Source organism: Mustelus asterias, chromosome 30 (assembly GCF_964213995.1).
Source record: "Mustelus asterias chromosome 30, sMusAst1.hap1.1, whole genome shotgun sequence".
NCBI classification, from domain to species: Eukaryota; Metazoa; Chordata; class Chondrichthyes; order Carcharhiniformes; family Triakidae; genus Mustelus; species Mustelus asterias.
The window spans coordinates 12253864-12280213 of NC_135830.1; the positions used below are offsets into that span (position 1 = coordinate 12253864).

General features: G+C 44.8%; 1 protein-coding gene and 1 gene segment (V, D, J or C); one reads left to right on the forward strand and one right to left on the reverse strand.

Annotated features, from left to right (window-relative positions):
• Positions 1-22037, forward strand: part of LOC144480892 (uncharacterized) — a 52852-nt gene extending 30815 nt beyond the window's left edge. The window contains exons 7-11 of the mRNA XM_078200524.1: positions 8383-8474; positions 16700-17011; positions 19739-19801; positions 20244-20354; positions 20939-22037. Of these exons, the coding sequence (XP_078056650.1) occupies positions 8383-8474; positions 16700-17011; positions 19739-19801; positions 20244-20353 (577 nt within the window). The 3' untranslated portion in view covers position 20354; positions 20939-22037. The remainder of the gene's footprint in view (positions 1-8382; positions 8475-16699; positions 17012-19738; positions 19802-20243; positions 20355-20938) is intronic.
• Positions 1-26350, reverse strand: part of LOC144481024 (Ig heavy chain C region-like) — a 369241-nt gene that overhangs the window by 101473 nt on the left and 241418 nt on the right.

The window sequence follows — 26350 nt, forward strand, 5'->3', positions numbered from 1 at the left end:
GGCTCCCACTGACATCAGTGAATATGCCAGTGTCCTTGCTGTGTACACTGGATGGAATCTGAATGAGCTGATGCACTGGTAGCTTTCTGCTGGTAACTAGTCACGGTGCTCATTACTATGACGGTACTTATAAACTCGTCTTTGGCTACGGGAAACAACTGAATGTTGTGCCAAATAAGTGCCAGGTGATTTCTCTTTACCCTTCGATGGATATTTCTGCAGAATCCATGTCTGGCGAATGGTGACAAAGAGGGAAAGTAACGCTTAAAATTAAAAACAAGCTGTTAGATGGATTTATGTATCATTAGATAATTAATTAGAACGATAGAGATCCAGAGGATATAATCAGCAAATTCGTAGATGATACACAAATTGGTGGTGTGGTAAATAGCGAGGAGGAAAGCCTTACATTACAGGTCGATATTGAAGGACTGGTCAAATGGGCAGAGCAGTGGAAAATTGAAATTTAACTCTAAAAAGTGTAAGCTGATGTATTTTGGGAGGACTAACAGGGCCAGGGAATATACAGAAGTTAATTGAAACTGCATGGAAGGAAAGTTAAACTGCTAGCTATGTCTTGTACTTTTTGAAATAGAGTACAGCAAATAAAGCAAAAGGGTTAAATGGGGATGGATTTCAGGGAGAGGAATAGTTCTATTTTTGCTTTGGAGATCACCTGGCATTACAATTTGAATCCCAATCGATGGTCAAATCACCAGGTCAAGCAGGTCAAAAACAACCTCTTGCAATACTGTCAGCACGGGAGTTACGGATTTGTGTAGCATCTTCCATGATTGGCCAGAACATTGATTACAGGAGTTGGGACGTTTTGTTGAAGTTGTACAAGACATTGGTAAGGTCACATTTGGAATACTGTGTACAATTCTGGTCACCCGATTATAGAAAGTATATTATTAAACTAGAAAGAGTGCAGAAAAGATTTACTAGGATGCGACCGGGACTTGATGGTTTGAGGCTGGATAGACTGGGACTTTTTTATCTGGAGTGTAGAAGATTGAGGTGTGATCTTTAGCGGTTAATAAAATAATGAGGGGTATAGATCAGCTCGATAGTCAGTTTCTTTCCCCAAAGGTAGGGACGTCTAAAACTAGAGGGCATAGGTTTATGGTGAGAGGGGCGAGATACAAATGTGTCCAGAGCGGCAATTATGTCACGCAGAGGGTGGTGAATGTCTGGAACAAGCTGCCAGAGGTAGTAGTAGAGGCGGGTACAATTTTGTCTTTTAGAAAGCATTTAGACAGTTATATTGGTAAGATGGGTACAGAGGAATATGGGCCAAATGCAGGCAATTGGGATTAGCTTAGGGGTTTAAAAAAAGGCTTCATAGACAAGTTAGGCCGAAGGGCCTGTTTCCATGCTGTAAACCTCTATGAATCTCTGACTCTATGATTGTATCATCCCCACATCTGAAAGGCCGATCCTTGGTACTTGAACAAAACTCACTGTGGAACCTCGCATGCATCCTCACAAAGTGCAATGGTCTCACCCAGCATTTACAGAAAATCTGAACCATATTTGCTGAGATTGTAAAGTGGATAGAAATATATGACATATGGAGCTAACAGGCAAGGAGTGGGAATTAAATGTAAATTGGTGGATGGGGCGAACATATTTATTTCAGGATATAACCTGCCCTGACTATTGAAGTCAGCAGAATCTGAAATTGAACTCAAAACTCAAACTCAGGATAAATAAAATATAAATGAATCTTATATTTCTGCTCAGGTGTTTGTACTTTTTGCCGCATTATGTACACATGTACTAGCACCAGAACTTTGAATCTTATCTTTGGCAGAGGAAACAAATTCACTGCGCAATCCAATAAGTGGTTTTAAATTTTCAGTTTGGACCTGGTTAGAGTATGAGTAACTGAAGTTACCTCGTTTTTTTGTTGCGTCGGAAATGGGCATTGCTGGCTAGGCCAGCACTTACATAGCCTGTCCCTCAATGTGGAAGGCAGTGGTGAGCTGCCTTCTTGAACCTGCTGCACTCGTCCATGTGTTGTGTGTATCATTCCATTCCTGCCTACAAAACATTTCCATTCTGTACAGAGATTGTGGGGAGTGTGGTGGCCAATGGCTACTTGAAGTTAGCAAGTGCATTAAGTTTCTGACCATTCTTTCCCTCAAAGTTCCTTTTTGCACGATGCAAGTAAATAATTTATTGACCTATTACGTTCAAATGGGTGGGAAGTGAGGGGGGAGACATTTATATTTTTCGCTGGATATAACCTGCCCTGGCTATTGAAGTCAGCAAAATCTGAAATTGAATTCAAACTCAAACTTAGGAGACATATAATATAAATAAATCATTCTTCTGCTCATGTGGTTGGGTTTAGTTTTTTGTCCCATTGTGTACAGATGTGCTGGCACCAGAACTTTGTAACTTGTCTTTGGCAGAGGCAACAAATTCACTTTGCGACCCAATAAGACATTTGAAAACGTCAGTTTGGATCTGGTTGGAACATAAGTAATTGACCTTTCCTTAAAGGTTCTCAAGGGCTCACCCTCATGTGAACTTTGTATATTCCCCTGCCTCCGAATTAATGAGTATGCTTCATCATTACTAAAGGACATCTGCAACTTCACTCCAATGGAAGGTCTATGTCTGTGCCCTTTATACTATACATTATGACTATACTGTGAAGCTGCGGCACCCAGTTGACAGTTGTGCCAAGTGAGTACGATTGGAAGTTACTCTCATTCTGTTTCATGTCGATTATTTTTTCGCTATATTGTGTCTGACAAATAGCAACCAGGGCAACGATACAACGTATTACATGAAATACAAGTGAAGGCATTCTGTCCGTAAAATGAACTTCAGAAAGATAGAACATGGAACATTACATCGCAGTACAGGCCCTTCGGCCTTCGATGTTGCGCCGACCAGTGAAACCAATCTAAAGCCCATCTATCCTCCACTATTCCAAAATCATCCATATGTTTATCCAATGACCATTTAAATGCCCTTAATGTTGGCGAGTCCACTACTGCTGCAGGCAGAGCATTCCATGCCCTCACTAATCTCTGAGTGAAGAACCTACCTCTGACATCTGTCCTAAATCTATCACCCCTCAATTTAAAGCTATGTGCCCTCGTGCTAGCTATCACCATCCGAGGAAAAAGGCTCTCACTATCCACCCTATCTAATCCTCTGATCATTTTGTATGCCTCTATTAAGTCACCTCTTAACCTTCTTCTCTCTAACGAATACAACCTCAAGTCCCTCAGCCTTTCCTCATAAGACCTTCCCACCATACCAGGCAACATCCTAGTAAATCTCCTCTGCACCCTTTCCAATGCTTCCACATCCCTCCTACAATGCGGCGACCAGAACTGTACGCAATACTCCAAGTGCGGACGCACCAGAGTTTTGTACAGCTGCAACATGACCTCCTGGCTACGAAACTCAATCCCTCTATCAATAAAAGCGAACACTCTGTACACCTCCTTAACAACCCTATCAACCTGGGTGCCAACTTTCAGGGATCTATGCACATGGACACCGAGATTTCTCTGCTCATCCACACTACCAAGTATTTACCATTAGCCCAGTACTCTGTATTCCTGTTACTCCTTCCAAAGTGAATCACCTCACACTTTTCCGCATTGACCTCGATTTGCCACCTCTCAGCCCAGCACTGCAGCTTATCTATGTCCCTCTGTAACCTGCAACAACCCTCTGCACTGTCCACAACTCCACTGACTTTAGTGTCATCCGCAAATTTACTAACCCATCCTTCTTCGCCCTCATCCAGGTCATTTATAAAAATGACAAACAGCAGTGGCCCCAAAACAGATCCTTGCGGTACACCACTAGTAACTGAACTCCAGGATAAACATTTCCCATCAACGACCACCCTCTGTCTTCTTACAACTCGCCAATTCCTGATCCAAACTGCTAAATCACCCTCAATCCCATGCCTCCGTATCTTCTGCAATAGCTTACCGTGGGGAAACTTATCAAACGCTTTACTGAAATCCATATACACCACATCAATTGCTTAACCCTCATCCACCTCTTTGGTCACCTTCTCAAAGAACTCAGCAAGGTTTGTGAGGCACGACCTACCCTTCATAAAACCGTGTTGACTATCCCTAATCAAATTATTCCTTTCTAGATTATTATAAATCCTATCTCTTATAATCCTTTCCAAAACTTTGCCCACAACAGAAGTAAGGCTCACTGGTCTATAATTACCAGGGTTGCCTCTACTCCCCTTCTTGTTGTGGTGTATATGGATTTCAGCAAAGCGTTTGATAAGGTTCCCCGTAGTAAGCTTTTGCAGAAAATACGGACACATGGGATTGAGGGTGATTGAGTGGTTTGGATCAGGAATTGGCTAGCTGTAAGAAAACAGAGGGTGGTGGTTGATGGGAAATATTCATCCTGGAGTTCAGTTACTAGTGGTGTACCGCAAGGATCTGTTTTGGGGCCACTGCTGTTTGTCATTTTTATTAATGACTTGGATGAGGGCGTGGAAGGATGGATTAGTAAATTTGCGGATGACACTAAAGTCGGTGGAGTTGTAGACAGTGCGGAGGGAAGTGACAGGTGACAGAGTGATATAGATAAGCTGCAGAGCTGGGCTGAGAGGTGGCAAATGGAGTTTAATGCGGAAAGGTGTGAGGTGATTCACTTTGGAAGGAGTAACAGGAATACAGAGTACTGGGCTAATGGTAAGATACTTGGTAGTGTGGATGAACAGAGGGATCTGGGTGTCCATGTGCATAGATCCCTGAAAGTTGGCACCCAGGTTGATAGGGTTGTTAAGAAGGCGTATGGTGTGTTAGCTTTTATTGGTGGAGGGATTGAGTTTCTGAGCCAGGAGCTCATGCTGCAACTGTACAAAACTCTGGTGCGGCCGCATTTGGAGTATTGCGTACAGTTCTGGTCGCCATATTATAGGAAAGATGTGGAAGTGTTGGAAAGGGTGCAGAGGAGATTTACCAGGATGTTGCCTGGTATGGTGGGAAAATCGTATGAGGAAAGGCTGAGGGGCTTGAGGTTGTTTTCGTTAGAGAGAAGAAGGTTAAGAGGTGACTTAATAGAGGCATGCAAGATGATCAGAGGATTAGATAGGGTGGATAGTGAGAGCCTTTTTCTTCGGATGGTGTTGGCTAGCACGAGGGGACATAGCTTTAAATTGAGGGGTGAGAGATATAGGACAGATGTTAGAGGTAGGTTCTTTACTCAGAGAGTAGTAAGGGCGTGGAATGCCCTGCCTGCAGCAGTGGTGGACTCGTCAACGTTGAGAGCGTTCAAGTGGATAAACATATGGATGATATTGGAATAGTGTAGATTAGAGGGGCTTTAGATTGGTACCACTGGTCGGCGCAACATCGAGGGCCGAAGGGCCTGTACTGCACTGTAATGTTCTATGTTCTATATTCTTGAACAAGGGGACAACATTTGCTATCCTCCAGTCTTCTGACACTATTCCTGTAGTCAATGACGACATAAAGGTCAAAGCCAAAGGCTCTGCAATCTCCTCCCTAGCCTCCCAGAGAATCCTGGGATAAATCCTATCCGGCCCAGGGGACTTATCTATTTTCACACTGCCCAGAATTGCTAACGCCTCCTCCTTATTAACCTCAATCCCGTCTAGTCCAATAGCCTGTATCTCAGTATTCTCCTCGACAACATTGTCTTTTTCCTGCGTGAATACTGACGAAAAATATTCATTTAGCGCCTCTCCTATCTCTTCAGGCTCCACGCACAACTTCCCATTACTGTCCTTGACTGGCCCTAATCTTACCCTTGTCATTCCCTAGTCATTACCCTCGATAGATGGATAGCGAGCTCAGATCTCAATGCTTAGTTAGACATGCCGCAGGTGGCAGACCAATCTCTGGGCCTCAGCAATGTGACAGACATGGATGTGCGACTCACTGGGTGACCTTGCATCCTGGTGAAGTTATGTAACTGGAGGGAAGCGATGTCCTGCTCGTATTACCGCAAAATTATTAACTTCGAAACTCAGCGAATATGTGAGGGACCTGGGTTCGAATCCCGTCATGGCAGATAGTGGAATTTGAATTCAATAATCTGGAATTAAGAATCTACTGGTGACCAGGAAAACCATTGTCGATTGTCGGAAAAACCCATCTGGTTCATTAATTTCCTCTCGGGAAGGAAACATAGGAACATTGAAAATGGGAGCAGGAAGGGGCGTTTGGCCTTTCAAGCATGATCTGCCATTTATTATGATCATGGTTGATCATCCACTCAATAGCCTAATCCTGCTTTCTCCCCATTAACCTTTGATCCCATTCGCTTCAAGTGCTATATCCAGCCGCTTCTTGAATACATTCAATCTTTTGGCAACAACTACTTCCTGTGGTAATAAATTTCACAGGCTCACCACTCTTTGGGTTAAGAAATGTCTCCTCACCTCCGTCCTAAATGGTCTACCCGGAATCCTCAGACCCCTGGTTCTGGACTCCCGCACCATCGGGAATATCCTCTCTTCATCTACTATGCCTTGTCCTGTTCGAATTTTATAAGTCTCTATGAGATCCATTGTCATCCCTTTAAGTAAGTCTCCCTAATCTATGAAGGCCAAATCACGCCTCATATCTTCATAGTCTCCTTGATTAAGATTCAGCACAGTAGTCTCCGAGTCAACTACTTCACTCTCCACCTTGATAAAAAATTCTCTCATGTTTTGTTCACTCATCCCCAAGGGGTCTTGCACAGCTCGATTGGCAATTATTACCTTCTCACGACACAGTACCCAGTCTAAGGTGACCTGCTCCCTCGTTGGTTCCTTCACATATTGGTCAGGGAAACTATCCCGTATCCGGTCCAGGAAATCCTTCTCTACAGCATTGTGGCTAATTTGATTTACTCAATCAACGTGCGGATTAAAATCACCCTTGATCACATGTATTTCTAATTGCGTGTTTAATGCCATTTCCAACATCACCACTGCAGTTTCGCGGTCTGTATATGACACCCACTGATGTTTTCTGCCCCTTGGTATCTCTCAACTCTACCCATATAGACTCCACATTATCAGAGCTAATATCGGTTCTCACCAGTTTGTTAATTTCCTCTTTAACCAGCAGTGCCGCTCCACCACCTTTTCCTTTATGCCTGTCCTTCCTAAATACTGAATACCCTGGGACATTCAGTTCCCATTCTTGGGAACCCTGCAGCCGTGTCTCCATAATTCCAATTATAGCATGCCCATTTATATCTATCTGCAAGATTAGTTCATCCACTCTATTGCCAATGCTCCGCGCATTAAGGCACAGAGCCTTTCAGCTTGTCTTTTTAACATTAATTGTCTCGTTTTTGAATTTTGTCCTTGGTTTCTCTGTATATAATTTTTCGTATTCCCTTTTCCACCTCTTGATTTTATCCTTGTTCCCTCCTTCTCTGACTCCTTACATAATTTCCCAACCACCTGGCATATTAGTTTCATTGGGTGACCTTGCAGTATTGTGAGGTGGTGAAACTGGGGGTAGACGATAGCCTAGTGGCGTTATCGCTAGATTATTAATCCAGGAAATCAACTAGTGTTCTGGGGACCCTGCATTCAAATCCCTCCACGGCAGATGGTGGAATTTGAATTCAATAATCTGGAATTAAGAATCTACTGTTGACGATGCAAACCACTGTTGGAAAAACCCATCTCGTTGAGTAATGTCCTTTAGAGAAAGAAATCTGCCATTCTTATTAGATCTGGCCAACATGTGCAATTTGATTGACACTCAAGGGCAATTGGGAATCGATAATAAACTCTGGCCAGCCAAAGGTGCCCATGTCCCACGAATGGACAAAAAATATCTCTCTTTTGGAAAATGAGCTCGAGTAACTGTTGATTCAAGTAAACATAAACGCATCTTTCAGACTCAACATGTCTGTTTACCTCTTCGAAATATAACAGGATTATGACAATAAGAACAGATAATGCTGGGAAAAACCACAGCAGATCAGGCAGCATCTGTAAGGAGAGAAAGCTTAGCTAACAAATTAAAGACTATCCGTTGAATTGTATTTCTTTTCTGCCAGGTTTTGAGGCGTCACTGGCAAAGCCATGTTGCAAATTTCTGTTAAGCCAATTCAGAGATTGGCAGTGCAGGCAGAACCTTGTTCCTATGTTACCTAACAAAGTTTCAGAGGCAAAATATACTTCTTGCAGGGGGAGGACGTGGGTGGCTATATTTGACCAGTGGCTGCCTTGGCTCAGAAATTCTTCACGTTGATAGAATCTTAGAGAATCCAAGGAGGCTATTCGGCCCATTTAGCCTGTGATGGTGGGGAGGGGGAAGATATGCAATATCTGTCTCCTGCAGCGAATCAGTGACTGTTCCAGCTTTGTCTTTGCCGTGAACTGCCTGAAATCTGAAACAGTTATCTCAATAGAAGGTTTCTGTCTGAGCAATTGTTACTGTGCTACGAAAAGCTAACGTTCGGCAACGGCACCCAGGTGACAGTTGTACCAAGTGAGTGTGAAGTCAGTGTGTTTCTATTCTTTCACTCCACATCTCCTCTGTGATCTAGTTTTCTGTTGTAAGTAGTCTAGTCGAGTTGGGCAGAGTGCCAATATAATATGTGGCATGCAGGCGAAGAGATTGCACAGTTTTGAGTCAGTTTTGATCTAGCTCAGCCTACCCAGTCATTAGAGGTACATGGGACAGGAGTTGGGACTGCACGCCTCAGTAATATGGTATTGAACTGAGAAGCAGATTTGTGTACTGTGGACGGGATAGGAAGATTCCACCCAGAGAGTTGATCAAAAAGAAAGAGGGGAGACGAATAAGCACCATTGTTCTGTTTAAACCTTTGTAATTGTGAATTACACAGGCTTTTCATTTTGTTGTTGAAAAATAAATTCTCCTCATATCAGTCCCATATTCTTTGATTATGAACCCCGGTTCTGGACCCTGCCGCCATCCTGCATTTATCGTGTCGAATCCTGCATTATGGGTTTTAATGAGATCTTCTCCTCCTGCCTCCCTTCTTCTGAACCCCAGACAATAAAATCCTAACCTACTCAATCTCCCCTCATATGTCAGTCCCGCAACTCCAGAATCTGTCCGGTGAACCTTCGCTGCACTCCCTCTTTAGCCAGAACATCCTTCCTCGGATATTATTTTGCATTTATTTCTGGACGTAATAATGAACCAGCTGTGGAAGCAAATCGAATCTCAAAAACCTTAGCATGAAAAACAATCCTTACATTGCTATTCATGTGGGTTATGTCGATTTTGTACCATCTGGAATCACTGTGCAAACCCTGCAACCAGAAAGCTTACCTTTGGCAGTGGAACCGAACTCACTGTAGAACCCAGTAAGTGAAACTATTCTCTGCATTTTGTGTCTGGTTATAGTTTAAGAAAGTAATGTCCGATTCTAATGCACCTGTAAAGAATCTTTATCCTGTAATAGCAGCTCTTGAGTTGATTGGGAGGGGCAGGAGGCGAGAAGTGGGTAGGGGGGAGTGAAAAATTAAAATGTCCTCTGACAACTCTGTGTTAGAAGTTACAAACAGCAGATTATGAGACTCCAACAACGATGGAGGAGACCATTAAGCCCATCGCTCTTGCTTCAGGGACAGTAGAATCATCGTCATTGAGTTTTACAGAACAGGAAGAGGCCCTGCGGCCCATTGTGCCTGCTCCAGCCATTATAACCCTATCTATTCCAATCGCATTTTTCAGCCTTGTATGCTACGGCATAAATAATCTTTGGACTTGCATGCCAAGGTCCCTCTGGTTCTCTGCACGTTCTCGCGTCCTGCAGTTCATTGTGTATTCCCTTGCCTTGTTACCCCTCGCAAAATGCATCACCTCTCACTTTTCAGGTTTAAATTCCGTTTGGCACTGCTCTACCTGTCTGACCAGCTCGCCCATATCGTCCTGTAATCTTTGCAAGTCAGTGACACTTAACCTCATACGAAAAACATGTGTCCATCCTTGGCTTGACTTTCAGTGAAATTTGCATACAACGCTCCTGAAATAATGCAAATTAAATGTCTTTCTTCTCTCCTCTGTGAGGTAAATATGATTCAGCTGCTGCAATGCGAAGTTTCTGCCTTGGAAATTATTCCTGCATATTTACTAATCACTACAGTGAGACACCCACACTCAGCAGTGAAATATGTGACCAGTAAGGATAAGCTTACTTAATGTCATTATCTGCTGTGTGATAGACAGGGAGCCAGCATCATGTGGGAAGGCAATTGGGGACATTGCACTGGTATAATGAATTTGCGCAGCGGAATATCCAGCTCAGCTCGTCCAAAAATTGCAATGTCCAGTCTTTGTCGCTCCAGTCCTTAGTAATGTCATATTGGACTAAAAAAATCACAATTTTAGTTTTACTTCTTGGATGTGGGCATTAAATCAAATCAAATCAAATCAAATCCGAATTGCCCTCTGGGCAATTTCAGATTCCACGACATTGCTTCTTGGATCCAAACCACTGGACGACATATTTCCTTCTCCAAAGGACATTGTTGATCTAAATGGGCATTTAAAACCCATGGCAGAAGTCCTGTTTTCATTCGCAAACTTGGCAATAGTAAATTCACTTCCCTCCTCCAAGTCATTATGTATATTGTAAATAATTGTGGCCCGAGCATTGATCGCTGAGGCACTCCACTTGTAACAGATTGTCATCCTGAAAATGCTCCTCTTATCCCAACTCTCTGTATCCTATCGATTGGCCAATCCTCTATCCATGCGAATATATTACCCCAAAAAGCATGAACTCTGAATTAGCCCTTTGTCCGAGATCTTATTCAAAGCTTTTTCCTGCAAAGATAAGATGCCAACCATTGAACGGCAATGCTTTTTTACGGCAATCGTCGATAGTTCCCGTAGTTTTTACTTGAGGCTACACTTAGATCAATTTATTTGAAACTACTCCGAGTGCTGGGGTGGGAATTGAACCCATTTCTTCAGAGAAATTAGCCCGGGGCTAATCGAATGTCATTGCCATTTCGCTTCAACCATCCCATAATGTTGCATGAAGAATGTTTAGTGATAGTTTCAATCAAAAGCTTGTTACAGAGTCAGATATCACTGTGATTAATTTCGTCTTGTGAGCTTTATGAAAGAATTAATATTCAGCGCTCCCACCCAGCACTTTGCTTCATGGACATATATAATATCGAGAAAGGTAGAAAATAGGAGCACGAGTAGGCCATTCGACACTTAGACCCTGCTCTGCCATTCGACACGACCGTGGCTGACCCTGTAACTCAACACCATACGAGCCCTCTCCTCATAATTCGTGACACCTTTAGTGTATAGAAATATATATCCTTTAAAAATAGATTCACTGATTTCGCATCCACAAACTTCTGTGGTAGAGAATTATAGTTTTACCAGCCTCTGAGTCAAGAAAACTTTTCCTCATCTCAGAGTTAAATGTCCAACCCTGAACACTGAAACTTTGCTCCCTTTTTCTGGACCCCACCCCGCCAAAGGAAACAACATCCCTGCATCCAGTCTGCTCATCCCTGCTAGAATTCTGTATATTTCAATGACATCGCCTCTCATGTTCTAAACTCCAAGTGAATACAGATGCAGTCGCCTCTCCTAAAACGACAATCCTGCCATCCTAAGAATCAGTCTGGTGTACCTTTTCTGCACTCTTTCTATTGCAAGTGTATTTTTTCTTCGAAAGATCAAAACTGCACACAATATTAGATTTCGTCAAAAAAGGATTGGATTTAGGAAATGTCTTAATGGAGGAAAGTGAGGTATTAAGTTGAAAAATGTTTCCTGATTTCGCTCCTGAAAGTCTTAAACATTAAACATCGTCTAAAATCCAATTTGCTTGAATCTTGGACTCCCCAACCAGTAGTAAATGTTCCTGTTTATCAACCCTCTCCGTTTGGAAATGATTAAGTCACTCCTTAACTAAATTCCAGCGTTTTAGAGTTAAACATCATCTACACTGTTAATCGCGTACTCTAAACATACATACAACTGACAGAGTAAAATTTCTTCTCCTCCTGCTCTGTTCAAGGAATTTTGAAATGCTGATTTTTAATTTTATGAAAACCAGAACAAAAATGTTGCCGGTTCTGATTGCGGACTCTTCATTATTTCAGTCCTGATCTCAGATCTTCACATTCAAACATGAATATTAAGCTCCGAATATATTTTTCGGTCTCTCAGTGTTTATGTATTCTGTCTTCTTCACCTGTCTAAAGAATTTGAATAAAGACATTCGTTGATCAATGCTTAGTCTTAGCATATGGACAATTATAAACAACATGGTTCATTGAGTTTTAATTCTAAGGTGCGTTAACTTACATTTCCCTACACTGAAAACATCCATTAGTTTTATCCATTCACAAAATATTAATATTTCTTTGCAATTTGATGCTTCCAGCTACGCTGCTTACAATGCTGTTTATTGTGTCATTTGCATATTCAGCATTCTATCACATTTTATCACATTGTCTTAATAAACACGACTACACTGCATATCATTCTGTATAGATATATATGTGCGTGCGTATTTGTGCGTGCGTGCGTGTGCGCGTGCGTGTGTGTGTGTGTGTTTATGTGTGAGTGTGTTTGTACGTCTGTATGTCCATACCTGTCTGTGTGAGTGTCTGCGGCGTGTGTATGTATTCAAATCTCGAATCAACATAGGAGCAGGTATAGGCCATTTGGCCCATCAATACTGATCGAACATTCAAACTGATCATGGCACATTCACACACGTTCACAGACGTGCACACACGCACCCACCCATACAAAAGCACACACAGAAACACTCACACAGATGCACACAAACACACACAAAGCTACACGCACACTCACATTAATATTTTGTGACACAGAAACGTAGCATTTGCCTTCCTCATTGTTTGCTGTACCTGAATGCTAGCTTTCAGTGAACAGGTCTCTCTGGAAGTCAACTCTTTTCAACCTTGCACCATGTGGGACATATTCTGTATTTCTGTTTTTTATCCCCCCAACCAGAGTGGATAACTTCATACTTAGTTACTTTTTATTCCATCTGCCATGTCTTTGCGCATTCACTCAGCCTGTCCAAATGTCCTTGAAGCCCCCATTAAATCCTCCTCTCCATTATGTCTGTGCCATCAGCAAGGTTTTACCTATTTTATTTGGTCCCCACATCAAGTTTCTGGGTGTGTTCCAGTCACTGTGTTTGTTTCTGGGCATGGCTGTCTCTCAATACCTCCGTCTGATTGTCTCTCGATCTGTGCGTGTGTGTGTTTGTATGTGTGTGTGTGGGTGTGTGTACGCCTGTGTGCCTGTACGTCCATGCTTGCCTGTGTGTGTCTGCGGCGTGCAAAAGTATTTCAGTCTCAAAGGAACATAAGAGCAGGAGTAGGCCATTTGGCCCAAAAATAATGCTCCAACTTTCAAACAGATCATGGTACACACACACACACACACACACACACACACACACACACACGCTCTCTCGCGCTCCTATTTGATTCCACAAATATGTAGCATTTGCCTTCCACATGTCTTGCTGTGCCTACATGCTAATTTTTACTGACCCATGAACAAGGACATCCAGCTCTCTCTGGCAACAACCCTGTCCAATCTCGCACTGTTTAGGAAATACTCTGCCTTTCTGATGTCTTTTCTTTCTGCCAGAATGGATAACTTCACACATATTCAGTTTTATTCCATCTGCCATGTTCTTGCCCATTGACTCAGCCTGTCCCAATTCCCTTCAAGTCCTCCTTGTATCCTCCTCACCATTAGTTGTGCTCATCAGCAAGATTGGAAATATTTTATTTGGTCCCCAAATCCAGCCTCTCTGTGTTTGTGTGTGGTGCTGGGTGTGTGTGTCTCTCAATGTCTCAGTGTGTGTCTGTGTGTGTGTGGGGGGGGGGGGGGGGGCGGGGTATGCATGCTTCCAGATGCATGTGTGTGTCATAGCGTCATGGAATCATAGAGGTTTACAACTTGGAAACAGGCCCTTTGGCCCAACTTTTTCATGGCGCCTTTTTCATAAACCCTAAGCTAGCCCCAATTGCCTGCATTTGGCCCAAATCCCTCTAAACCCATCGTACCCATGTAACTGTCCAAATGCTTTTTAAAAGACAAAATTGTACCTGCCTCTACTACTACCTCTGGCAGCTTGTTCCGGACACTCACCACCCTCTGTGTGAAAGAAATGCCCCTGTGGACACTTTTGTATCTCTCCCTCTCACCTTAAACCTATGCCCTCTAGTTGCAGACTCCCCTACCTTTGACTATCTGACTGATCTATGCCCCTCATTATTTTATAGACCTCTATGAGATCACCTCTCAGCCCCCTCAGAGAAAAAAGTCCCAGTCTATCCAGCCTCTCTTTATAACTCAAACCATCAAGTCCCAGTAGCATCCTGGAAAATCTTTTCTGCACTCTTTCTAGTTTAATCATATCATTTCTATAATAGGGTGATCAGAACTGTACACAGTATTCAAAGTGTGGCCTCAACAATGTCTTGTACAACTTCAACAAGACGTCCCAACTCCGATATCCATTGAAACCAAGCATGCTGAATGCCGTCTTCACCAATCTGTCCACCTGTGACGCCACTTTCAAGGAGCTATGAACGTGCACCCCTAGATCTCTAAGTTCTGTATGTCTCCCCAACGCCCTACCATTAACTGAGTGAGTCCTGCCCTGGTTCAATCTACCAAAATGCCTCACCTCGCATTTGTCTAAATTAAACTCTGTCTGCCACTCGTCAGCCCACTGGCCCAATTGATCAAGATCCCATTGCAAACCGAACTAACCTTCCACACTGTCCACTATGCCACAAAACTTGGTGTCACCTGCAAACTTACCAACCATGCCTCCTATATTTTCATCCAAATCATTAATATAGATGACAAATAACATTGGACCCAACACTGATCCCTGAGGCACTCCGCTGGTCACAGGCCTCCAGTTTGAAAGACAACGTCTACAACCACCCTCTGGCTTCTGTGATCAAGCCAATTTTGTATCCATTTGGCTTCCTCACGCTGGATCCTGTGAGATTTAACCTTACAATCAACCTACCATGAGGAAACTTGTCAAAGGCCTTGCCAACTTCCATGTAGACAACATCAACTGCCTTCTTGGCTATCCCTTCAAAAACTCAAACTCACAAGGCCATGCTGACTGTCCCGAATCAGTCCTTGCATTTCTAAATGCCTGTAGATCCTGTCTCTCAAAATACGTTCCAACAACTTACCCACCACAGATGTGAGACTCACTGGCCTGTAGTTCCCAGGCTTTTCCCTGCAGCCCTTTTTAAACAAAGGCACAACATTTGCCACCCTCCAATCTTCAGGCACCTCACCTATGACTAACAATGATTTAAATATCTCTGCTCGGGAACCCGCAAATTCCTCCCTCGCCTCCCACAATATCCTGGGATACACTTCATTAGTTCCCGGGGATTTATCTACCTCAATGCGCTTTAAGACTTCCAGCACCTCTTTCTCTGTTATATGTACACTCCTTAAGACATCACTATTTATTTCCCCAAGTTCCCTAACAACCATGCTTTTCTCAACAGTAAAGGCTGATGAGAAATATTCATTTAGGATCTCACCTGATAAATGTGAGGTGATTCATTTTGGTAGGACTAATTTAAATGTGGATTACGGGGTCAAAGGTACGGTTCTGAAGACTGTGGAGGAACAGAGAGATCTTGGGGTCCATATCCACAGATCTCTAAAGGTTGCCACTCAAGTGGATAGAGCTGTGAAGAAGGCCTATAGTGTGTGGAGTTTAAGAGCCGTGGGGTTATGCTGCAACTGTACAGGACCTTGGTGAGACCACGTTTGTGCAGTTCTGGTCACCTCACTATAAGAAGGATGTGGAAGCGCTGGAAAGAGTGCAGAGGAGATTTATCAGGATGCTGCCTGGTTTGGAGGGTAGGTCTTATGAGGAAAGGTTGAGGGAGCTAGGGCTGTTCTCTCTGGAGCGGAGGAGGCTGAGGGGAGACTTAATAGAGGTTTATAAAATGATGAAGGGGATAGATAGAGTGAACGTTCAAAGACTATTTCCTCGGGTGGATGGAGCTATTACAAGGGGGCATAACTATAGGGTTCGTGGTGGGAGATATAGGAAGGATATCAGAGGTAGGTTCTTTACGCAGAGAGTAGTTGGGGTGTGGAATGGACTGCCTGCAGTGATAGTGGAGTCAGACACTTTAGGAACATTTAAGCGGTTATTGGATAGGCAGATGGAGCACACCAGGATGATAGGGAGTGGGATAGCTTGATCTTGGTTTCAGATAAAGCTCGGCACAACATCGTGGGCCGAAGGGCCTGTGCTGTGCTGTACTGTTCTATGTTTCTATGTTCACCCGTGTGTGTGTGTATGTATATGTGTGCGCGCGTGTGTGTGTGTATGTGTGTGTGTGTTTGTGTGCATATGTGTCTATGCATGTCCGTCTATCTGCTTATATGCCTGGGCATGTGTGCGTTTGCATGTGAGTGTGTGAGTGTGTGTGTGTGTGTGTGAGAGAGAGAGAGAGAAAGAGGCGTCACTCCTCAGCCTTCTCTGTGCCAAGCGAAAAAGCCCTAATTATCCAGTCTCAGCATTCGGTAAATTCATGGAGAAACTCACATAGGGTTAAGAGATAGAAAAAATGCGGGTCTAATCGAATGGCTCAGCAGGTTGGAGGAGGTCACTCTGTTGGATTCTGATTATTTCCCTTTATTTATTAAACTTTCAGAGGCGAAAGGCCCGGTAGAACCAAAATTGAGCGTCTTTTACCCGCCAGTGCCACGGGGACCCACCGGCATCGACACAGCTGCAGTATGCTTGGCCTCGGACTTCTCGCCCAACGCAATCAAGCTCTCCCTGTACACGGGATCGGGCCAGGAGGTCAATGTGACAAGACCCAGTGTCCTATTGGAGAGCGGGAATTACAGGAGCTCGGGTTTTCTCTCTTTCACCCAATCCGAGGAATCGCCAAACATCACGTGCAAGGCATTTCACGATAATCGAAATTACTCAGTAAACATCCCGCCCACAGTTGAAATTGGTAAGTTTATTTTATTTTCGTTCACGTGATGTGGGTGTCGTTGGCTTGGCCAACATTTATTGCCCGTCCTAAATTGCCCTTCAGCAGAGGACATTTAAGAGTCACTTGCCGGCCAGACCATGTAAGGACGGCAGATTTCGTTCGCTAAAGGAAGTTAGTGAACCAGTGAGTTTTAACGATAATCGACAATGGTTTCAGGGTCATCATGAAACTTTTAATTCCAATTTTTAAAAAAATGTTCAAATTTCGCAGCTGCCATCCCCAGGTCAGCATTCTGGGTCGTTGGATTACCAGTCCAGTGACAATGCCACTGCGCCACTGCCTCCTCTGAGAATGTTTTATGACAGGAAGAACTTGCACTAAATATTATCCATCCTCTTAACGACCGAAGGACTCTCGGTGTCATCGTCACTCAAAGTGTAGTCTTTTTGAAAGGTTAGCTGACTAATGATTGACTGTCAATTATCCTAGTCTGGGGACTTCACTGCAGGAGTTCCTCAGTGTCTCAGGCCTAACCAGCTTCAGTTGCTTCATCAATCACCTTCAATCCATTGTAAGGTCAGAAGTTGGGATGTTCGCTGATGACTGAATAATTTTCAGCACCATTCATGACACCTCAGATCTTGAAGTAGTGCATTACAAATGCACCAATAGCTGGACAATACCTAGGCTTTGACTGACAAGCTGCAAGTAACATTTGCGCCACACATGTTCCAGGCAATGACCAACTCCAACAGGAAAGAAGCTAACAACCGGCTCTTGACATGTAATGGCATTACCATGACTGAAACAATGAACAAAGAACAAAGAAAATTACAGCACAGGAACAGGCCCTTCGGCCCTCCAAGCCTGCACCGACTATGCTGCCCGACTTAACTAAAACCCCTTTCCCTTCCGGGGACCATATCGCTCTATTCCCATCTTATTCATGTATTTGTCCAGGTGTCCCTTAAAACTCACGATCGTATCTCCTTCCACTACCTCACCCGGCAGCGAGTTCCAGGCACGCACCACCTTCTGTGTAAAAACTCTGCCTTGTACGTCTCCTGTAAACCTCGCCCCTCGCACCTTAAACCTATGCCCCCGAGTAATTGACTCTTCCACCCTGGGAAAAAGCTTCTAACTATCCACTCTGTCCATGCCTCTCATAATCCTGTAGACTTCTATCAGGTCAACCCCCACTATCAACATCCTGAGGGTTAACGTTGCTCAGAAACTGAACTGGACTATCCATATAAGTGCTGTGGCTGCAAGAGAATGTCGGAGATTGGGAATCCTGTGGTGAGTAACGTATCTCCTCATCCCCCAAATTCTCTGCCCCATCCACAAGACATAATCATGACTGTGGTAGTGTATTCGCCACTTGCCTCGATGAATGCAGCTCCAATAACACTCAGACATTTGACACGACCCAGGACAAAGCAGCTCCGCTTGATTAACAGTGTGTTTATGAGTGTCACAAGTCGGCTTACATTAAAACTGCAATGAATTTATTGTGACAATCCCATAGTCGCCACACTCTGTGCCTGTTCGGGTACACTGAGGGAGAATTTAGCATGGCCAATGCATCTAATCAGCACGTCTTTCGGACTGTGGGAGGAAACCGGAGCGCCCGGATCAAACCCACGCTGACACGAGGAAAACGTGCAGACTCTGCACAGACAGTCACCCAAGCTGGGAATCGAACACAGGTCCCTGACACTGTGGGCGGGGGGGAGTGGCGGGGGGGGGGGGGGGGCGGAGGGGAGTGGCGGGGCGTTGGGGGGGGGGGTGGCGGTGCAGCAGTACTAACCACTGTGCCACTGTGCGGCTCAAGCATTAAGTACTCTATTCACAAACATCCACTTCTTCCACCACCGAAGCACAATGGCAGCAGTGTGTGCCATCCACAAGATACACAGCAGTAACTCTCCAAGTCTCCTTCCGCTGAATCTTCCAAACTCACGACCGTTATCATCTCGGAGGACAAGGGCAGCAGATACCTGGGAACACCATCATCTGGACGTTACCCTCCATGTCACTCAGCATCCTGACTTGGAAATGTTTCGGCAGTTCCTTCACTGTCGCAGAGTCAAAATGGTGGAACTTCTTCCCTAACAGCACTGTGTGTGTACGTACCCCTGACAGACTGCAGAGGTTCAAGCAGGAGACTCACAACCATCTTCTGAAGGGGGCAATTAGGGATTGGCAATAAATGCTGACCTGCCAGTGATGTCCACATTCCGTAAATGAATAAAAATAATAAGAGCTAACTATTATAATTCAGGGCAGTGTGCAGGACCCGTAACTGCTGGTACATCACCGAATTTAGGAACGTATTAAATACTAACGAGGGTACTGGAGAATCCCGTTCCTCTGGAGAAATGCCCTGATATCATTTAATCCACTGCAGAGCTGAAATCAGGCCTCGGTTTCACGACGTTTTCGGAAGACAGTGAAATACTGCACTGATGGAACGGCTCTGGATCCTGGGTTTTAATCCCTGATGGGGAATCTACCCTGCACTCTTTGAACTCAGAATTGGGACGAACTAAATGGCAGAGCTACCAATGTTTCTCCGTTGTGAATAATCAAGTGAACAAGTCCAATCGTGCTGTTTGATTCTTACTTTCTTCGTGGCTTTTGGTTATGACAACAACATTATTCAAAGTGATATTGAGAACAAACATGGTTACAGTAATGTCACTTGCTCACTTAATAAGTCAAATGTCATTTTTGCCCTTCCAGATAAACCTAAATGCCCTACAGGTCGAAGTGATTCCTTGACAGAATCAAGTGACACGGAAAACGGTATGTGCTTTATTCAACATTTATCAAAGTAAAATACTTGCAAATAGACGGATTGATAAGTGGACAAATAGGCACGGATACAGACCCGGAGATTGAATGATAAACATATAGTGAGATGGGGAAAAAGATAGATTGTCACACAGAGTGAGGGAGAGAGATATATCAATCGAGCGGGATAGCGAGAGAGGAGGAGAGGCGGGGAGAGAGAGAGAAACTCAGAGTGAAAGAGAGATGAAGATAGATAGACAGGCAAGCAGACGGTCGGACGGACGGACTGACAGAGATGGACAGACGGACGGACGGACAGGGATGGACAGACGGACGAAAGTCAAGCTGTTAGATAATGGAAAAAATATCACATTAGAGGTATACAGTTGTTTTTCAATACCAAATCATATATCCATTAAACCAGATCTATCATTTGTTTCTCTTATTTTGGCAGATCGACTGAGGGTGAACTTTTTGTCTTTGACGGTGATGGGGCTAAGAATTTTGTTTTTCAAGAGCATTGTCTTCAATGTCATGATGACGGCCAGGGTGTGGCTATTTTGAGGTAAGGTCGGTCACCTGAATGCGTGCCAAGAAAGACAAACTGTGATGAACAATGACCATTGACGGGATCTCGCGAGGCCACTGTTAAGGCAGACGCTGAAACTAACCCGTGGAGTGAGCATTAACTTGGATGCATTTAGACAAACGAACTCTTACTCCAGTGCCCCATCCTCATCGCTTTTCATCCCTCCCTTGCCACCGCACCACCGCCCCCCCCCCGCCCCCGCCGCCCCCCCCCCCCGCCCCCGCCGCCCCCCCCCCCGCCCCCGCCCGCCAACCCCCGTTCCCAATCGCAGCCTTGACTTCTTAAACCTCTCCAGATTTTTGTTTAATTATGGGTGTCACTGACTAGCCTAACCTTTTCCGCCCATCCCTTGGTCTTGAGCTGCGTGGCTCTTTCGGAGAGTCGGTGCAGACTCTATGGGCCAAATCGCATCCTTCTGCACTGTCGGGGTTCTTGTGCAATTGCAGTGGCTTCTGAGAATATTATTGGAGAATGTTAATGGAGACCCTAAAGATACAAGGTGTTCTTTGCTTGCTGACTCTTTGATGTGCTACTACTGTTGCTCCTTCCATTCCAAACAGAACTGCATTGGACGATGAAATGGATTCAGGTGTGAACTCATTGACTGGGGTATCAAAATCCAGAGGCTTCCTGATCAGAAGTTCCGCTTCAAGCAATTCAATCTCGCTTGTTTTAAATGGCGACTTAACTTTAAAAGATCCTCTTTTCGGTCACTTTTTTCCACTGTTATTTTGATTTGAAATTCGTGGTTCTGCGAAAATTCTACTGCTTATGCTACATAAACATTTCAATTATGCATTTCAGCAACAGCGTGGAGCTAGCATTGACATGGTGTCTGCCTGCATTAGTGTCGGAGACATTTTTGAAAACAGCATTTTCAATTTTAGGACGTATAGAACTTCGATTTTTATATTCTTTGCTTAGAATAGTAGAATCCTATTCCGGAGAAAGCAGCCACTCAGCCCATAGTGACAATGGCAGCCCTTTACAGGGCAATCTAGGTAATGGCACCTCACATGTTCCTTTTGGTTGTTTTACTCTGGTAGTTATTTTAAACATTGTATTTTAATGCATGCAATTTAAGAGCGTAAGATACGTTAAATCAGCAAGGGTCTGATCGGATTTTCATCAAACTTTTAGATTGTTGCCAAGGTGATATTCTCTCTCCCGTACTTAATCTTGGACTCCAGATTTTCCTCCCAGTGCCACGGAGGCACCAATCCCCAGCCTGTGCATCTGGGCCCTTAGAGATAATCGAGCCACCACTTGCCGCCGTGCAGAGCTTTATCATGACACGGCATTTCACAAGTAAGATGAACAAGAGTTTTTGAACATCTCGCCATGAGCTTAGCCTAAAATCAGGTTATTGCTCTCAAGTTATTTTACAGATGGGACATTCGTACACATTTAAGACCATCCGGTTAGTCAGGGGAAGCGAGAGTTATGGGGCTAAGGTGGTAAAGTGGAGTTGAGGATAATATCAAACCAACCATGATTTCATTGAAAGGCGAAGCAGCTCCTGTGGGCCGAATGGTCTACTTCTACTCCTCCGTCTTATGCTCTTCTGGTTCGTTAATCACACCTTTGTGCATATCTGTCACCTTGTTATTTTTTCATATGCATCGCTTATAATATTGAATAAATTTGCAGTCTTTAATGAAGGGTGTCTTCTGCTTCTTTGTTAACGCGATGGCAAGACATGCATTTGGTTTGGTTGACAGAGAGCTCTTGTAGTCGCGCAGCACAAATGGAGGCCACTGAGCCCATCATGAGGATACCAGCTCCCCATGGCAGATCCCGCCAATTGGAGCCAATTTATTTTTTAAAGTCTCTCATAGCAGGAAGGGCTTGGCTCTTAGTGAGCAATTAATGGAGGGGTCACCTGTGGTTGTCCCCCTCCAAAACAAGTATATTGCTTTGGATAGTGTGGAGGAGGATGACTCTCCAGGGGTAAGCCACAGTGACCAGGTCACTGGCACAGAATCAGGTTCTGTGGCCCGGAAAGGAAAGAGAGGAATTCGGAGAGCAATAGTGGTGGGGGATGCGTCGGTTCGAGGCACGGATAGGCGATTCTGTGGGTGCGAACGGGACTCCAGGATGGTAGTCTGCCTACCTGGTGTTGGGGTACTGGACGTCTCCGAGCGGATAGGAGGCATATTAAAAGGGGAAGATAAAGAAACGGATGTCGTTGTACACATTGGTGCAAATGACGTAGATAGGAAGAGCAGGGGGATCGTACGAGAGCAATTCAGGGAGTTGGGAAATAGGCGAAAAGGTAGGGCCTCCAGGGTAGCAATAGCTGGGCTGCTCCCAATGTCTCGTGCCAGTGAGGCTAGGAATAGGGAGTTAATACAATTGAACGCTTGGCTAAAGGACTGGTCCAGGAGGGAGGGCTTCATTTTCCTGGATCATTGGGAAGTTTTCAAGAGAGGATGGCACCTGTACAAGAAGGATGGGTCACAACTAAATTGGAAGGGCACGAATATCCTGGCTGGGAGTTTTGCTCGTGCAGTTCGGGTGGGTTTAAACTAATATGGCAGGGGGGTGGGGATCAAAAAATTAGGTCTACAAGTGTAGAGGCTGGGGACGAGCTTGGGGCCAGGACAAGGCTGGCAAAGAAGAAGAGCACTCTGGGGGAGGATGAACTCACTGGGCCTGGAGGTCTGGAGTGCCTCTACTTCAAAGCAAGGAGCGTAGCAGGTAAGACAGACGAACTTAGGGCCTTCATGCTTACGAAGAATTTGGATGTAGTTGCGGTGACAGAGACTTGGTTGAAAGAGAGACAGGACTGGCAGCTGAATATTCCGGGGTACAAGTGTTTTAGGCGAGACAGAGGAGGGGCCAAAAGAGGTGGGGGAGTAGCAGTATTCGTTAGAGAACATATTACAGCGGTGCAGAGGGAGGACAATTCAGAGGGGTCGTGTAACGAGTCACTGTGGGTGGAGCTCAGAAACAGGAAGGGCGCAGTCACTATGTTGGGGATATACTACAGGCCCTCCAACAGCCCAAGGGAAGTGGAAGAACGGATATGTCAGGAGATACTGGATAGGTGCAGGAAAAAATAGGGTTGTTGCAGTGGGAGACTTCAATTTCCCTGGTATAGAATGGAAATCGCTTAGAGCTGGGACTCTCAATGGGGAGGAATTTGTAAAATGCGTACAGGAAGGTTCTTTGGAACAATATGTAGATAGCCCGACTAGAGAGGGGGCTATACTGGACCTAGTACTGGGGAATGAGCCCGGTCAGGTCTTCAAAGTTTCAGTAGGAGAACATGTGGCAAATAGTGACCACAATTCTGTTAGCTTTAGGATAGCGATGGAAAAGGATGAGTGGTGTCCCAAGGGTAAGGTGGTGAATTGGGGGAAGGCTAACTTTAGTGGGATTAGGCAGAAATTGGCAGTTGTTGATTGGGAGAGGCTGTTTGAGGGTAAATCCACAACTGGCATGTGGGAGTCTTTTAAGGAACAGTTGTTAGGGCTGCAGGACAGGCATGTGCCTGTAAAAAAGAAGGATAGGAAGGGTAGGATTCGAGAACCGTGGATAAACAGGGAAATTGAGGGACTGGTCAAAAAGAAAAGGGAGGCGTACGTTAGGTCCAGGCAGTTAAAAACGGAGGGAGCTCTGGAGGAATACAAAGAAAGTCGGAAAGAACTCAAAAGAGGAATTAGAAGGGCAAAAAGGGGTCACGAAATGTTCTTGGCAGACAGGATTAAGGAGAATCCCAAGGCATTTTATTCATACGTTAGGAACAAAAGGGGTGTCAGGGAAAAAATCAGACCTCTCAGGGACAAAAGTGGGGAATTATGCTCAGAGCCCAAAGAAGTAGGGGAGATCCTAAATGAATACTTTGCGTTGGTATTCACAAAGGAGAGGGATGTGTTGACTGGGAGTGTCTCGGAGGGGAGTGTTGAACCATTAGAGAAAATCTCCACTACAAGGGAGGAAGTGTTAGGTTTTTTAGAGAATATAAAGACTGACAAGTCCCCAGGGCCTGATGGAATCTATCCAAGGCTGCTCAGGGAGACGAGAGATAAAATCGCTGGGCCTCTGACGCAAATCTTTATCTCATCACTGGACACAGGTGAGGTCCCAGAGGATTGGAGGATAGCTAATGTGGTCCCGTTATTTAAGAAGGGTAGGAAGGATAACCCGGGTAATTATAGGCCGGTGAGCTTGACGGCCATGGTAGGGAAGTTGTTGGAGAGAATTCTTAGAGATAGGATGTATGCACATTTAGAAAGGAATAAACTCATTAACGATAGTCAGCATGGTTTTGTGAGAAGGAGGTCATGCCTCACTAACCTGGTGGAGTTTTTTGAAGAAGTGACTAGAATGGTTGACGAGGGAAGGGCCGTGGATGTCGTCTCTATGGACTTTAGTAAAGCGTTTGACAAAGTCCCTCACGGTAGGCTGGTGCAAAAGGTTGGATCTCATGGGATAAAGGGGGAGGTGGCTAGATGGGTGGAGAACTGGCTTGTCACAGAAGACAGAGGGTGGGAGTGGAAGGGTCTTTTACCGGCTGGAGGCCTGTGACGAGTGGTGTTCCGCAGGGCTCTGTATTGGGACCTCTGCTGTTTGTGATTTACATAAACGATCTGGAAGAAGATGTAACTGGGGTGATCAGTAAGTTTGCGGACGACACGAAATTGGCTGGAATTGGCGATAGTGAGGAACATTGTCAGAGACTACAGATGGATATAGATCGGCTGGAAATTTGGGCAAAGAAATGGCAGATGGAGTTCAAACCAGATCAATGCGAAGTGATGCATTTTGGTAGAGCTAATGTAGGGGGGAGCAATGCGATAAATGGCAGAATCATAAAGGGTGTAGATACGCAGAGGGACCTGGGTGTGCAATTCCACAGATCCTTGAAGGTGACGTCACAGGTGGAGAAGGTGGTGAAAAAGGCATATGGCATGCTAGCCTTTATAGGACGGGGTATAGAGTATAAAGGTTGGGATCTGATGTTGCAGATGCATAGAACGTTGGTTCGGCCGCATTTGGAATACTGCATCCAGTTCTGGTCGCCACACTACCAGAAGGACTTGGAGGCTTTAGAGAGAGTGCAGAGGAGGTTTACCAGGATGTTGCCTGGTTTGGAGGGGCTTAGTTATGAGGAGAGATTGAGTAAACTGGGGTTGTTTTCACTGGAAAGACGGAGGATGAGGGGAGACCTAATAGAGGTGTATAAAATTATGAAAGACATAGATAGGGTGAACGGTGGGAAGCTTTTTCCCAGGCCGGTGGTGACGTTCACGAGGGGTCATAGGTTCAAGGTGAGAGGCGGGGGGGAGGTTTAACATGGATATCAGAAGGACATATTTTACACAGAGGGTGGTGGGGGCCTGGAATGCGCTGCCAGGCAAGGTGGTGGAGGTGGGCACACTGGGAACGTTTAAGACTTATCTCGATAGCCACATGAACGGAGTGGGTATGGAGGGATACAAAAGAATGGTCTAGTTTGGACCAGGGAGCGGCGGGGGCTTGGAGGGCCGAAGGGCCTCTTCCTGTACCGTATTGTTCTTTGTTCTTTGTTGAAAAAAGCTTCTGACTACCCACTCTGTCCATGCCCCTCATAATCTTGCACATTTTTATCAGGTCACCCCTCAACCTCCGTCGTTCCAGTGAGAACAACGCAAGTTTCTCCAACCTCCCCTCATAACTAATGCCCTCCATACCAGGCACCATCCCGGTAAATCTTTTATGTACCCTCTCCAAAGCCTCCACATCTTTCTGGTAGTGTAGCGACCAGAATTGAACACTATATTCCAAGTGCGGCCTAACTAAGGTTCTATAAGCTGCAACATGACTTGCCAATTTTTAAATTCAATGCCCCGGCTGATGAAGGCAAGCATGCCGTATGCCTTCTTGACTACCTTTTCCACCTGGGTTGCCACTTTCAATGACCTTTACACCTGATCCCTCTGCTATCAATACTCTTCAGGGTTCTGCCCTTTACTGTATATTTCCTA